We start from the raw sequence: 16,515 nt of genomic DNA on the forward strand, positions 1-16,515 counted from the left end.
TGGTAGGAATGTCATCTCCCTAAATCTGAACTTTTATTTCTATCTTTGACTTTTTTTATTATATGCTTTTATGGATACACAGATACCACAGATATAAGAGAGACACCACAGAATGCCACTCTGCTTAACCGCTCCATGTTAGTATTTATCCTCCAAGTGAGCATGTAGTCCTAATCACACTTGCCCAAATGGTTCTCACATCCCTTCACCACCTATCCAAATCTTGAACATTAACCTGGTTTCTTCCTTGGGCATTAAACCAGGAGTGAATTCTGCAGCCCCTCTTTACTCTGAATAGAGAAGTTTCAACTGCCCTCTGTTTCACATCTCTTGTATTTAATCTTATATCTACAGCCCGTCATTCTTGGTCTTTTCCATTGCTGGGAACAAGTTGCTTTTTATCTATTCTGTTCCATCCTTTTAATAATTTTAAGCATTTCTTTCATTGCATCATTCCAAAAAATCCTACTTTGAGTCTGTCTTTTGTATTTATTTCCTTGGGACAGGCAGCATCTTAGTTAGTCTGCATTATGCTCTCTTTAAACCCTCAATTTTTGTGCATTATCAAGCCCAAACTGCACACTGTACTTGAACCTTTATTAAGGTTTTATACAGGCTCATTGCTTATTTTAAAAAAGCTTTTATATTTTATATCTCTGACTCTATACCTCTTTGATAAAACTAAAGAACTCCATTTTCATTTTTACGACCTCATCAACATGAGATGCTGCTTTCAGTGTCCTATGAACCTGGACTCCCAAATCCCTCTGCTCTTCCACAGCAGCAAGCCATCTTCTATTCAGAACATAATAAAATAGCAGTAGTCAAAATAGTTCACCTCTCACTTGCTGATGTTGATTTTTACAAGCTATGTTTAAGCGTAATTCCCACAACTTATATATGGCCCTTTGCAGCTTCCTTTGGTCAGCTTTTTTAAAAAAAAAATTAGCATAATTCTATTATAAGATCATAAAAAAATAAGAGCTGGTGTAGGCCATTCAGCTCATCGAGCCTGCTCAGTCGTTCAATAAGATCATGGCAAGTGGCCCTAACTCCACTTTCCTACTGTCCCCCATAACCCTTAACTCCTTGTTGATCAAAAATCTGCCTAACTCCACCTTGAGAATATTCATGACCCAGCCTCCATTCTTCTCTGGGGAAGAGAATTCCAAAGTCTAACAACCCTCTAAAGAGAAGAAATTCCTCCTCATCTCTGTCTTAAATGGGAGACCCCTTTTTTAAAACTGTGTCCCCTATATCCCACTGCAAGAGAAAACATTTTGGCAGCATTTACCCTGTCAAGCCCCCTCAGAATCTTTTGTATTTCAATTAGATCACCTCTCATTTTTCTAAACTCCAATGGGAATAGGTCCAACCCACTCAACCTTTCCTCAGAGGACAACCCTTTTATCTCAGGAATCAGCTAGTGAACCTTCTCTGAACTGCTTTCAATGCAATTATATCCTTCCTTGAGTAAAGAGATCAAAACTGTACACAGTTCTCCGGGTGCGATCTCACCAATGTCCTGTACAGCTGTAGCAAGACTTCCTTACTTTTATACTCCATCCCACTAACAATAAAGGCCAATATTCCACTTGCCTTCCTAATTACCTGCTGTACCTCCATGTTTACCTGATTCATGTATTGGGTCACCCAGATCCCTCTGACTGTAGCATTTTGAAGTCTCTCGCCATTTAAATAATCTTTTTTTAATTCTTCCTGCCTCCCATTTTCCCACATTATATTAATCTGCCAATTTTTTGCCCATTCACTTAACCTATCTATCCCTTTGCATCCTCCTCAAAACTTGTTTTCCACCTATCTTTGTATCATCAGAAAATTTGGCTACAATACAGTCTGCCCCTTTACCCAAGTCATAATCGTAAATAGTTGAGAACCCAATATGGATCACTAGTTACAGTTTGCCAACTCTGTTTCCTGTTTGTTAGTCAATCCTCTATCCATGCTGATACTTCACACCATGAACTCTCATCTTGTGCAGTAACCTTTTAAGTCGCCTTTTAGAAATACAAATATTCTATCTCTGTTGGTTCCCCTTTATCTACCCTGTTACATCCTCAAAGATTTCCAATAAATTTGTCAAACACGATTCCCTTTCACATTGATTATGCTTGATTGTATTATGATTTTCTAAATGTCCTGCTACTACCTCCTTAATAATAAATTCTAGCATTTTCCTGATGACAGATGTTAGACTATATGGTCTATAGTTTCCTGCTTTCAGTCTCTCTCCTTTCTTGACTCGAGGAGTTACGTTTGCAGTTTTCAAATTGCTGGGACCTTTCCTGAATCCAGGGAATTCTAGAAGATTACACTATTACATCCACAATCTCTGCAACCACTTCCTTTAAGATCCTAAGATGCAGACTTGTCAGCCTTTAGTCCCATTAGTTTTCCTAGTATGTTTTCTCTAGCGATCCTGATTGTTTGTTTAAAGTTCCTCCCTCCTTTTTGTCTCTTGATTTCCTATTATTCTTGTGATGCTTTTTTGTGTCTTCCACTCTGAAGACATACAAAATACTTGCTCAAAGTCTTTGCTGCTTCCTTGTACCCCGTTATTAATTTCTCAGTTCCACCTGCTAAGGGACCAATGTTTACTTTAGCTGCCACTTTTTTAATATGCTCCTGGAAGCTTTTACTGCATGTTTTTATACTTTTTTTTCTCATTCTCTAATTTCCTCCTCTTCCTTTTTTAGGCATGCTTTGTTGGTTTCTAAAATTTTCTCAATCTTCTGGCCTCCCATCTTTGCAGCATTATACATTTCTTTTATCCTTAACTTCCTTAGACACAGATGGTGGATCCTTCTCATAGCTTCTTTGTTTCTCAATGTAATATATCGTTATTGAGGTTATGAAATATACCCTTAAATGTCTGCCAGTGCTGATTTACCATCTTACCTTTTAACCTATTTTTCCTATTGTTGTCATCTTAGCCTTTTAATTGCCATTATTTAAGTTTAAGACTCTAGTTTTAGAACAAGTTTCTCACCTTCAAACTGAGTAGGAAATTATAGCATGTTATGATCACTCTTACTTAGAGGATCCTTTACTATGAGTCATTAATCCTGTCTCATTACACATTGCCAGGTCTAAAATAACCTGTTCCCTGATTGCTTCCAGAACATATGGTTCCAAGAAACGGTTCCAAATACAGTCTATGAACTCATCTTCCAGGCTACTTTTGCCAATTTGATATGTCCAATCTATTTGAAAATTAAAATCTCCCACACTTATTGCAGTACCTTTTCTTACAAACCCACAGTATCCCTGTTTTAAATCCATGTGAGCTACTTCTTTGTTAGGATATGTGGTAATTTCATTGTAAAGATTGTAAATTTTTCCTATAATATTAAACGAGTTGGCCTGTAATTACCCATATTAGCCCAATTTCCTTTTTTGGCCACTCTCCAGTCTTCCATTACAGGATAACATTCAGTGGAGTCCCGAAATCTAATTTCTATGGCTTTGTCAATTTCTTCCCCCTCTCCTATGCCATTGGGCCATGAGACTTAATCATTATTTAGCCTAACTTAACATTTAAAATTTTCCTTTGTCTATCATAATGTCCCTCATTTCAACACTTTGGTCAATTCAGGATACATCTGCTGTCCCCTTTTCTTTGGAAAGACCAATGTCTAAACTTTTTTTATCCATGGCATCCAAAAAATGATTAGTGTTTTCCTTTCTTAATGTAATGTAGTTATTCTGTACCTTATTTTTCAAACCTCCCAGTGTTGTCTTACACTCCTGCTTGCCAATTTTTTCTTTTTACCCTACCTCAGCTAGATCATTCCTCATTTTTCTGAAATATGCCATAACCTGGTCTGGTAATGTTTGTGTATTAAACTTTTTAGTTTGATCTTAACCTTGTGTTGTAGTTAGTATGTTGCTTAGCTGTATTTAGCACCTGAGGTATTTCATTACTCAAATCAGATTGAACAAAGTCTCCAGCCTTGTGACATACCCAACCTTCTGCTTGAGGAAGGAGTCCTTTGCAGAATTCTAGGAATTCCATTCTCCTTTATTGATCCCATCTCTACCAACCAATAAGTTAATAATTAACATTTCACAGAACAATTTTGTTGCTCCTGCTCTTCTTTAATCTGTGATGTTCAGGTGGCCGCCTTCCTATGTAAGTCTACACAGTCAGTGTCAACTGACTACGCCTGCAGAGACTGAATCCTATTTTTGTCTAAATTCCCAGATGGGCAATTTCTTGAGGATAGTAATAAGGAGCATGAAACTTAGCAGACCTTTTCATTCATACTCCCTAACCAAGAATGCTAATTGTAGCACCAACTGTGTCAACTGAGATTGTCTGACTCTACATCAATCAAAAATTGAACCAGAAGCATTCCCAATCTGTTTAGCTTGGCATATACCAAGTGGTGCATTTGGAGAATTAAGGCATCAAGAGAGTTATGCTGAATCTTCATTTCACTGCATGCACTTAAGTCTTATCAATGGTCAGCTTAATAAACTGGGAACTTGGTAAATGAGGCACATATACAAAAAGTTACAGAAGTATCTGACATTGCCTGTGGCTCTCAGGCATGGCAAGTTCAGTAGACACAAGCTGTTAGTCACATGTAGATTAGTTATGTTGTAGAACTGCTGCTGAAGTGTTCCTGCTACAGAGTGGTTTCCACAACTGCATATGCACCCTTTCTAAAATCACAGATACTGACTGTTTTATTGGGATCAACCAAAACATTGTTTACTGTAAATCTGTACGAAACCAGAAAATACTCCAATACACAACAGTTTAGTCACCTCCTAAAAGACAAAGACAGATTAATGTTTGGAGTCAAATTCCAGGGATTAGTACATTCCTCCAGTGACTAGGAAAGGTCTGAACAGCATGAATCCCCCTTTCGCCTCTGGGCCAAGTATTGGCACTTTGTATGTTCAGGTCACTGACGGCAAAATGAAAAAAGCTGTGTCACAAGCCTTTCATCCAGCATGAGGGCTGTTTTAGTAATGTTGCTGGTTAGCTGCTGATTTTTGGATCTGCTATTAATGATCCACTGGCAGTCCAAGCATACAATGGACATATTTAGGACTGAGATGAGAAATTTCTTCATTCAAAGGGTTGTCAATCTTTGTTGCTCCCTCATTGAATATATTTAAGGTTGAGATAGAGATTTGGTGTCTCAGGCAATTGAGGGATATGGGGAGCGGATGGGAACATGGAGTTGAAACCCAAGATCAACTATGATCATATTGAATGTCACAGCAGGCTCAATGGACCTTTCGTGCACCTATTTCTTATGTTCTTATGAACCTACAAATATCGAATTCTGTTAACATCTGATTGTTGGCTTGTGAGGTATGCTGCAGAGTGATGTGCACAGCTCAGGTTTGCCCTTATGTCCCAAGACTAGAAGATATTGCTGTAAATAATACCTCAATAATCTTTCCCTCGTTAATAGTTCACATTTCCTAGTTTCTGAACTGAATGTTTTGCTTCTCATGGACTTCCTGATGTAGTTTTAAGACTTAAGGTCAGCTGTATTGTCTAAAAACCTTACAGCTGGCTTAAAGAAAGCTGCAAGATTCTTGATACCTTTTTATGGTTTGCTGATTAACCATTTGAACTTAAAACCAAGGAATTTATTTTTCTGGATTTTTTTGCATTTCTATTATCAAATTTCAGATTATAAGCCTCTAAATTTGTCTGCTGCTTTCTGTTCTGTACCCATCCAATTCATATTTGGAAATGTGTATATTTATTTTAAGTAGACATGTATTTTTGAACAAGTAATTTAAGATCTACAGATTAAAAGAAGCCACAGCAGGCTGATCAGCATTTGAGAAAGATCAGTTAATGTTTTGGGTTTAATTCTTTTCTCAGAGTTCTGATTTGATAAGGTGAGACACCTAAAATGCTGACTGTTTTTCCTCTTTCAGATTCTAATTTGACCTGTTTATTTCTAGTATTTAAGGTGAAACTTCCAAATAGCTCACCTCTTTGTTTCCTGTATAGAATATGAAATTTTTAGTATGAAGTAGAGTACAGACTGCATAGACTAGGCTTGTATTCTAAGAATATAGGCGATTAAGAAGTTGGTCTAATTGAAATGTTTTAGTATGATTTAAAGAGTTTGATAGCATAGAGAGATTATTTCCTCTGGTGGAAGAGTCCAGTACAAGGGGGCATAACCTTAAAATTACAGCTAGGCCATACAGGGGTACTGGAAATTGGAAAACTCTCCCCAAAATGCTGTTAAGGCTAGGTAAATTGAAAGTTTCAAAACAGATTGATAGGTATTTTTTGGGCAAGGATATTGAGGGTTATGGAACTAAGGTGGGTCAATGGAGTTGAGATGCAGAACAGCCATGATCTAATTGAATGGCAGTATAGCTTCACTGTGCTGGAATAGTAGTAGGTTCAGGTGGAATAAATGGTTTAAATGGTAAACAATTCTACATTTTTCTTCATAATAGCATTGTATACTGCTGCAGACAGCTGTCATTCTATGAAATCCACTTTCTATGGGCATTCTATTCAAAATAACTCAAGGTGGAGAATTTCACTGCAGTGTTTTCTTAGATTGGCATTCATGTTGGGAGATAGAAATGCAGAAAGAACATTAACCTCTAATCTATGACCAAGTTCACTTCCCAACACTACCAACTTCACTTCCCAACACTAACATATGCTTTGAGCACAAAAAATTCACCCAAAATAAACTGGTTCCTCTGGAAACTTAGGTAATTATGATTGCAGGATCTTGATTGAATCTGCTATTAAACTTAAGTCTGTTTCACTAATGGGTTTAAATCAAGAATTGCAGTAAAATATTTTCAGTGAAGTTTACTTCTGAAAAAATTACAATTGTTTTTGTTAATCCTTTGTATTCTTGCATAAACATAATGACTCATTGCTCCAGGACAACTGCTCCTGTAGTTTTAATACTAATTTTGGATCAACTGCCCTGAAAGTATTTGTTTACATCTTTTAATATTCAGAGTTTGCTTTAAATGTTAAACATTTTTCCTTTCCTAATGATGCAGACTCCATGTTGAGTCAGTTCCAAATGACTCTAGTTTATTCAGAATACTTGATGGTGTGTCTGTAGACTATTCAACTATGCTGAGGCTGATCCTGCCTTCACCAAAAGTTTGCATGTGTAAACTTACCTTTTAAGATCATTGCAAAACAATCCAATTCAACAACTGATTCTCAAGCTCCTGGCCTCCCTACCCCCTCCTGCCTCCCTCCACAGATGCTGTCCTGCTTGAGAATCACTAACCTGACATGCCTATTCTCTTTGGTTCAATTTTATAGAGAAGAATTTATCAACTATATCATCTCAAGAAAGTTTTATAGCTTTTTTTTTCCCTAAGGGAAGAATTAACTTTGTTCCTAGCCCCTTTCTTAGCTAATGAAGTACATTCCAAAGTGTAGTCGCAAGCATGCCAAGCAAATTCCTACAAACAGATTTGCACAATTATTGGAAAATCTTAATTTTAGAGGTTTGATTGAGGGATAAATATTGGCTTGAATACATGGGAAATTCCCCTCCTTGTCTTTAAATACTATCGCAGGATAGCGATTCACCTTGAGCGGGCATACTGGGTCTCAGTTTAACATTTCATGCGAAATGTGGCACATCTAACAGTGCCATCCGTTTATTGCACTGGAGTGGCTAAAGTTTTTGGAATGAGGCTTCAACTCATGACCTCACCAGTTTATTTTGCTCCTGTAGTTGAGTAAAGATGTCCAAAATAAATAACTGAATCTGTTCTAACAACATGAACATCACTGATATTCTCACATAAGCCAGAGTGCTACCACTAAGTCAAGGCTCTCAATTTCATTTATTTTGTTCACACTCTATTCATGCAGAGGGGACAGGCAGGTGAGATACTCTCAAGTCTTAACTCTACCTAGGAATAAACAAGAATATGAATTGCAGGAATAAAAACAAACTGCTGGAGATAGTCAGCAGGTTTGGCAGTATCTGTGGAGAGACAAATATGAATTGCAGGAATGTTAATTTCAGTGGATGTAAACTGTTCATGTTTTGACATGCTTTTTGTGTATAGGCGGCTATGACGGACAAGATTTCCTCAGTAGTGTGGAATGCTTTGATCCAGACACTGGGCAATGGACAGAAGTGACGCAGATGACCTCGGGCAGGAGTGGTGTTGGTGTGGCTGTGACAATGGAACCGTGCAACTTGGCTCGGCATTAATGTACTCAATCTTTGGATCAACCTCCAATCTTATCAGTTCTCTTGGACTTTATAGTGCGGTTATCATTTTGAAAGACTGTACCGGCACTTTGATGTAAATCCCAATTTCACCTATGCAGTCAGATCACATAAGAGCAATTTTTTTTATTTTTTTGCACTTATTTTGCCATAAATCAGAAGAAAATTTATATAAGCCCCCTTAATTTGACAATTGATAACTGATGAGGAACATAACTCTGAATCTCACAAACAGTCCAATTAGAGTGCTTAATGAATACTTGTTAGATATTCACAGGTGGGTTTGTGTTGCAGGGCTCGTCTTGCTCACCAATCTGAAATCTACAGTGTTTATCACCTATTCCCAAAGACAATTTCCACGTTCTAATGAGGATGGCATCTTGTAACAATATGCTAATTACCTAAATTAATTAACTTTGATATTTGTAATTACCCACTTCTTGAACAGCATGCACTAAATAACCGTAATAGATGAGCATATGGTAGTAAATTGGAGCCCGAGTCTATGTTCCGTGTGAGAGTGCAGAATCCAGGTCGGATTACATTAGCTGCACAGAGTTAGAGGAGGAGCAGGGGGATGGGCACTGGAAGGAACATCCATTTAAAAGATTTTCTCCTTTTGCTCACTACATCTGGTTTCTCTTGTGCTCTGTATTGAGAAGGGGAAGTGTGGAATTTAACTGCGACAGTTTGCCGGTGCCATACCAGATTATTTTGCACTAGTACTTCGGTAAAGATCTCCAAAAGAAACAATTGAATCTATCTATTCTAACAAAATGAACATCAGTGACTTAATTTCTAAGACAGTATTTTTAATAAAATGTGTTCACTTTAATAAACATTGTATTTAATAAATACTCTGGTCGTCTTCAATGTTTCACAGTATGTAGTTTTTTTTTCTTCTAGGTGTAACCAGGGTTACTACTATTTGGATTTTAATCTTAGATCAACTTTTCTTTTAAATCTAAGTGCTGTATTATGGTTTCTTTTACCTTATTGAAAGTTTAACATGGCAGGTTGGGGTGTTTTTTGTCTTTATTATAGGATATAGGTGAGCTCATGAAGCAAACTGACTCTCTTATTTGCTGATTGGTACAAAAGTCTATCTAGATTGGATGTAAACTTTGTTCCTAAAGGTGAAAGAACAATGTGCCAACCCTCTGCACAGCCCAATCCTCCATTTTTTTCTGTTCGATCTCTGAGCAAGTGTACCTGTTACCCTGACTGAGCTGAGAGATGGCCTGTGCTCAGACACTGCTGCCAAATTTCATTCTTAGATTAGCAGCTGATTACAGGTGGGGATCAAACCCTTAGTTTTCACTAAATGGTTTAAAAAAAACTTTAAAATGTTGAGAGACAAATCATCTCAAGTGGAAGGACAACTTGACAGAGCTATGTTTGTAAATGCATGTGATTCTGGATTTCACATGGGCATAAAGTGCAAAAGCAGAGGTAATGCTAATCCTGCAAAAATTAGTATTATGGTGGTTATGGATGTCCTAATTTCAGATGGACAGCACGGCTACGAAGATGGTATAAAAGGGAATCACTAACCTGATCGCAAGAATGAGAGGCTTTCGTCATGAAAAAATAGGTACTTTTAGTGCAGCAAAGGCTCAGATGAAATCCGAAAAGGGTACTCAAGAATAGAGATTTGAAAAGGTAAATCAAGAAAAAAACTGCTTCTGATCAAATAGCTGGAGAGGACAAATTTATGATTATCAAAAGAACAAAGGGAGAGGTTAGGAGTTTTTAATATACAGGGGCTTATATTGAACCCACCAGAAACGGGAGAGATTCCATTATAGTTTTTTCAAAAAGGATAAATATTTGAAATAAGATGAAAGGAGAGGGAGTGGAGGCATGGGAACTGGCCCAGGTACACTGGGATGAATTACTTCCTCCTCTAAACTTTTATTTTTTCTCTCTCTCTCTCTCTCTCTCTCTCTCTCTCTCTCCAACTTTCCTTCCCCATCCCACTTACTTCCTGCTTATGGCTGAGATTCCAGTTTTTGTGAGGTCAGAATAGTGATTTCTACACCAAGATAGGTGATTGTAACACGCTCCCTTATTTCACTCGCGCTCATTTTTGTCTTAACTTTTTTTTATATTAGCATAAGAACATAGATAAATAGGAGCAGGAAGTAAACTACATAGCTCCTTGAGCTTGCTCTGCTATTCAACCCCTTCTTTGCTTATTTCTAGAATGTTCTTAGTTCACTAATCTCTGTGTGCTAACTTTCCCTGTGCAGGGGCTGTGATTTGCAGTTGTCTTTAATGTAACTTTGCTAATCTTAGCAACATGAGCACTGCAATTGGTTACAGTGGCCATGGTTAGGGGAAAAATAGGCTATTTTGAAGTTCTGCAGGGTACCTATCACATGGGGAACTGTAACCTAATAAAAATGATTTGCCTTCTGAAGAGGATCAGGAATGTGGAAATATTGGGGAACCCTAAAAACAAAGGGTTAAGCACAGGAACTACCAGAAGTGACAAGTTCTGCATCTGTCCCATCAAATGAAAAGTGCACGGGTTAATTTGTGCAGCACATCGATCAGAAGACTCTTGACAAATTAAAATAGTTCTATTGCATAAACAGTAACAATCTAATCAAAATAAACTCCAAGTTGAGTTGATGCTTTTTAATTGTGATACAGTTCCTGTGCATTTTCAGTGTTTTTCTTGAACTAGAATCTGTTTCCAGTCCATTGGTGCTCTTGATGTGTCCACAAGAGCATTGTTTTGACCTGCTCTCCAATTTTATGACCTATTCCCTATAGGGGAATGTAAATATATATCCTGCTGGCACAAGTCACTGCAGGGAGCAATAGGATAATGTAAGACATACTATTACAACACTGGAGCACCCCCTATTCTTGTGAATGTATTTATAACCACACAACAAAGCAATCTTAGGAATTTAGGATTCAAAGACTTGAGCAGTTTTGCCAGTGGTGATTTAGGGTTAAACAGAAAACTCTGGCCACATTCAGAGATATTTTTTAACTTGTGTCATCTTCAATTGACTTTCTAAACATTTAGTATATCACAGTCTAGCAAATTTGAACTTACAAGTGCACCCTTAACTGTTCAATCTAAATAATAGAGGTTTTTCAAATTCATCTTTTGGTAGATATTGCAGCATTCTAATACATTGGGCTATGAAGTTGTTTGAATCTTTTGCCTCTTTCTTGGGCACAAAACTCACTCAGCCAGGCACTTGTGGTTCAAAAGGTGAGGTTTTGGACCCTGGAATCAGAACAGGTCCAAATGTTATGACATCTATATAGTTATTCAAACTATCTTGTTTTTGATTAAGTTGCATTAACCAATGTTGAATAAGAATTAATTGTAACACTTGGTACTTCTGCCACTTAAATGTTCACACCCCTGAAATGCTGAAACATTTAAAACAAAAAAAACTAAACTAGTAAAAAAAAGTGTTTAATAATCCTGAAACATTCAAGGGAGCTTGCATTTATCTAACACCATCTATATCTCTGGGCACTTCAGACTGTTAGTGAAGTAGTCACACAAGATTATACAAATGGTAATGAGATCAGTTAGTTGAGGAATAAATATTGACCAGGATATCAGAAAAAAAATTCCATGTTCTTCATCAAATGGGGCGATGGAATCACTTGCATCCATTATCTGAACAGATAAGAGAAGATCTTAGTTTAATATCGCATCTGAATGATTGCACCTCTGACTATATAGCACTCCCTCAGTACTATAACTGAAATGTTAGCCTGGATTATATCATGTTCAGTTCATCCAAATGTTCAATTAATTTGGGATGTGAGATTGCTACCGCTGAGCAAAACACAACCTTACAAAGAAAACACTCAGTGAGCCCGTGACCCATGCTAAGCCCAACAGATACTAGAACTAGTGTTATTCCAATGTCAGCCATGGATCAGTGGTAGCACTCTTGCCTCTGACTCAGAAGACTGTGGGTTTAAGTTCTAAAAAGGCTTGAACACATAAACCAGTCTGATTCTTCCAGTGCAGAGGAGATGTTAAAGGCCCTGTCTGCTTTCTTGTGCAAATGTTAAAGGCTCCATTTCACTATTTCAAAGAAAAGCAGGGGAGTTGTCCCTGTGTCCTGAGCAATATTTATCCCTCACCCAAAATTACTGAAATAGATTATAGGACATGATATATTTGTGGGATCTTGCTATGTTTCCCACATTACAACAGTGACTATGCTTCAAATGTACTTCATTGCAAATAAAATGTTTTGTGACATCCTGAGGTCATGAAGGCACTATATAAACGCAAGCTATTACTTTCTTACTAAAAAGGTAATCTCTCTTTTCTATCTCTGTCAAGATGCTAGTCAGATATTTAATCAAGGAAGGCATCACAATTGAGCCCAATACATTACTGCCATCTGGAATGGAAAATATGGTTGATTTTCTTTCAAGGCTATTGAAGCCGATTGAAAAGAGACTTTTGTCTATAAACTTCAATACCAAACCTGGTGATGCACTGTGAGGGAAAGACAGAGAGGCAATGGCCAAGGTTGTGTGCTCTCAGATTGGAGCCTCTTGTTCAAACCAAAACTTGGACAGAGACTTCTAATTTCTTCACTGCTCCATGTTCAACTTTGTGACTGAAAATTCTCAGGGTCATCATGCTCCAGAAAGTATTCAGATCCCAGAGATCTTATCATTAAAGTTCCAGCATTTGGCACAATTCATCTGAGGGTCAGCTAAGAGCAACTTATCAGCCATTCTGATTGTATCAGCACATTGAGCTTTCAAAAGCTAAGAGATGCTAGAACTTTAAATCCATTCCAAAATATTTCAGGCTTAACCTCCATGGGACAGGTTCCGTTGTCTCTGGATCTGCCTGTTAAGTTTCATTCTAGTTACTTAATTATAATATTTAGTGGGGAGCAGGTTGTTTCAGGATGAGATTAAAAATGCTTCATTTCTACAGCGTTTATACTATATCACACAAGATAGAGAGCCATATTCCTAAGTAAAGCCTCAATCTTTGTTTCAAAGCGAGGTATATCATAGCTACACTAGGGAGCAATGAATGTCCTGCTGTTTGTTCTCCTTTGAGTGTGGAGCTAAAGAGACTGTGAACCAAACATGTATGAGATAATAATCTGACCAATCTATGTATCTGAACTGCACACCTGGGGATGCTATAAAGCAGTTAGAACTTTGCCAGAGACAGAGGTTGTAAAGCCTAGTAAAAGTCCTTCCCAGTGATATAATCCAACATTCAGACAGTGTATAGATTGGTCGGATCATTATCTTAGGTTCCACTCACAGGCTCCTTTGCTCCACAAACAGTAGAACTTTCATTGCTCCCTTGTGTATGATACTATGATCCTCTTTTTAAGATTTTTTTTCACTAACGCATTTAAAAACATTTTCTGTGAACAATTCACTTGGAATTAAGTTTTATCCATACATTCTTAAACACCTGGTGCAGCACATGACATGTTTTCCACTTCCAACACTAGCCAGCCTGCTCCTAATTATGCCTAAATTTTTAGGTGAGATTGCCAAATTAGCAGTTTTGTCCTGTTGGTCCATGGCCTCTAAGCAATAAAATGGAGTTTGTCCAAAATAATTTCAAATAGGAGGATTTCATCCCAGTTCCAGAGGTGGGAGGCCAGTATTTAACCAACTGTAACATCAAGTTCCCCTTTTCATACATTTCTAAGTAAACCTACTGCTTGAGTAGGAGGGAGCATTCTCAATTGCATAATGCTTATATTGGTGATGTACAAAGGTTCTGCCTCAATAACAAAGAATTGTAGAACTGACAAATTAAGATGTTTCCCTTTTTTATCAATAGCTCAGTGGATAACTACCCTGAATGGTCTATTAATAAGCAGTATAGATCAGGAAGATCCCAGGTTTGATCTCTCATGTGTGTTAGCTGGTTGTAGCCAGAGTAGCAGCAGAGGAGCTATAATTGGCCTCAATGCCCAATGGGCTAAGAAACAAAAGACCATTTGGGGTTCTGAAGGCTTTTCAGCGAATCTGGTTGAAAAATGCTCATATCTGGATGTCCGATGAAGACAGGATTTTGCTTCTTTTGCATCATACCTACTTCTGTCTGGATTGAGATCAGCTAACTCAGCATAGACAAATTGAACATCCTTGACCATATAGCGCATTTAATCACAGTGCCTTTGGGAGAGCCCCAAATAATATTTATAATTTCTTTCAATTTGTGTTGTCAAAATATTGTTTGTTCTAGTTTTTGAGGTATTCCTTAACTGAAATCACACCTTCCCTACCTCATGAAGTATCTCAAAGTGGGACATGTATCAAACGCCTTTTGAAAGTCAAACAAAATGTTGCTTTTTTTAAAATTGTGTACCAAACACTAAATCGCATTCTCCAGGAAAGAAAAATCTAACTAACTAGTAGGACATTATCTCTCATTTGTAAATTGATGTTAAGTTTATGTCTCATCTACATTTTCATAGGCTGACCCTGAATTGAGTCCTTTGCAATAATCATTTCGTTTTACTAAATCTGAGGTTAAGTTCACTGGTCTAGAATTTGCAAAGTTTCTTACTGATTGGTGCCCGATTAGCTGTTTTTCAGTCTTCTGGGGTCTCCAAGGTTTTTTTTGTTATTTTTTTAAACCTTTGCCATACAATCAGTGTCAGGTACATTGCTATCAATTACAAGCTGTTTCCTTCCAATTCTCTACCTCTTTTAAAAGTGCTGATTCATGCTACAGCACAGTGCGCAAGCACAAGCTACTCTCCAGTACATAATCCAAGTGATGATTCTTCATATTTGGCTCTAGGCTATTCAACTGTTAATGGCATCACAGAAGAAACTCCACTTTCCCATCCTATCCCCATATCCTTTGATTTGCCTCGTGCCCAAAAATCCACTCATCTCAGCCTGGAATATACTCAAAAACTGGACATCCACAGCCATTTGGGGTAGAGAATTCCAGAGATTCCCAGCCCTCTGAAAGAAGAAATTTCTCCCCACATAATTTCTAATTGACTGACCCCTTGTCCTGAGATTATGTCCCTTAGTTCAAAACTTCCCCAGCCAAGGGAAACAGCCTCTAGGCATCTCACCCTGTTAAGTCCACTAAATTTTATATGTTTCAATGTGATCACGTCTCATTCTTCCAAATTCCAGGGCATGCAGGCTCATTCTACCCAACCTCTCCTCTTAGGGCAGATCTCTCGTCTCAGGAATCGATCTAGTAAACTTTTGTTGCATCCCCTCCAAGAGGAGCTGAGACCAGATGTAATTGCCTTTTTGCTGCTCTAACTGAGAACAAATAACTTAGCACAGAACAAAACATGAACCTGGGTCCTTTTGATCTGTAAAACTGACTACTGTACTTCATGATGGCTTTCAACATGGAACCATTTTGGAGAGTTTAAAAAGCTCTGTAAGGTGCACTGAAATGATCAAGTCATAGTCATAGACATTATCAAACATTGTACATTAAAAAACGGATACAGATAGAAGCTTCCAAAACATCCGCATTATACTTGTAATAAGATGGAATTGGATGTTAAGAGGTTTCTACCTTCAGTTCTCTACAATAGATTGAACTCTGTGATTGGAAGAGGTTTGCCAAATCAAGGATTAAATAACCCAGGAAAGCTCTGAGCTATCTTTAGTAAAATCACTATACTCAATGGAAATCAGAAATACAATTGTGCACTTTAAACATTTTACAAAAAAAAAATGACTTCCCAATGGTTTAGCCCATTAAATCATTGCCTGGTCTGGTGAATCATATAGATCAGGAAAGTTCTAGATTCAATCCGTGGTTTGTGCTGAGTTGGCTGATCTCAGGTGGAGCAGCAGTAGTGGGGGCTAAAACTGGCATCCATTGTAGGCTTAGGCTAGGGAGGGAGAGGGAAAAAAATCTTTCAGGAATCACACTCCTGCACAAACATGAAGAAACTGCTTCTGGCACTGCAGAACAGTATGACAGGATGAGCCTTCAGCTTCTGGAAAGGAGGGATAAAAGACAAATCAGAGGGAAATTGGAGAAGGAAAAATTCTTATCTGACCACAGGTTTTCCTAGATCAAATCCTTTTCAGCAGTTCTGCACACAGACCCTCCAAGGGTTCTTAGTATCCTTGTAACTGGTTCAAACTATCTTACAGTCCTTTCATTCCATTGTTGCCGAAACAAGCTTTCTTATCTGAATTCAGCAGGTATAAACTGGAATTGCATTCTACAAAACACACCTTCAAGAAAGAAATGCATGCCAAAACATGAAAATGTACAATTTGTAATTTGAGTTTG

At 37.7% G+C, this 16,515-nt stretch overlaps 1 protein-coding gene across 1 annotated transcript in view; it reads left to right on the forward strand.

The window, feature by feature from the left end:
- The window catches only part of LOC121289293 (kelch-like ECH-associated protein 1), a 38,050-nt gene extending 28,955 nt beyond the window's left edge, over positions 1–9,095 (forward strand). Inside the window, exon 6 of the mRNA XM_041208598.1 lies at positions 8,074–9,095. Coding sequence (XP_041064532.1) covers positions 8,074–8,222 — 149 coding nt within the window. The 3' untranslated portion in view covers positions 8,223–9,095. The remainder of the gene's footprint in view (positions 1–8,073) is intronic.
- The last annotated feature ends 7,420 nt before the right edge of the window (positions 9,096–16,515 follow it).

The sequence above is a fragment of the Carcharodon carcharias genome, chromosome 16, assembly GCF_017639515.1.
Source record: "Carcharodon carcharias isolate sCarCar2 chromosome 16, sCarCar2.pri, whole genome shotgun sequence".
NCBI lineage: Eukaryota > Metazoa > Chordata > Chondrichthyes > Lamniformes > Lamnidae > Carcharodon > Carcharodon carcharias.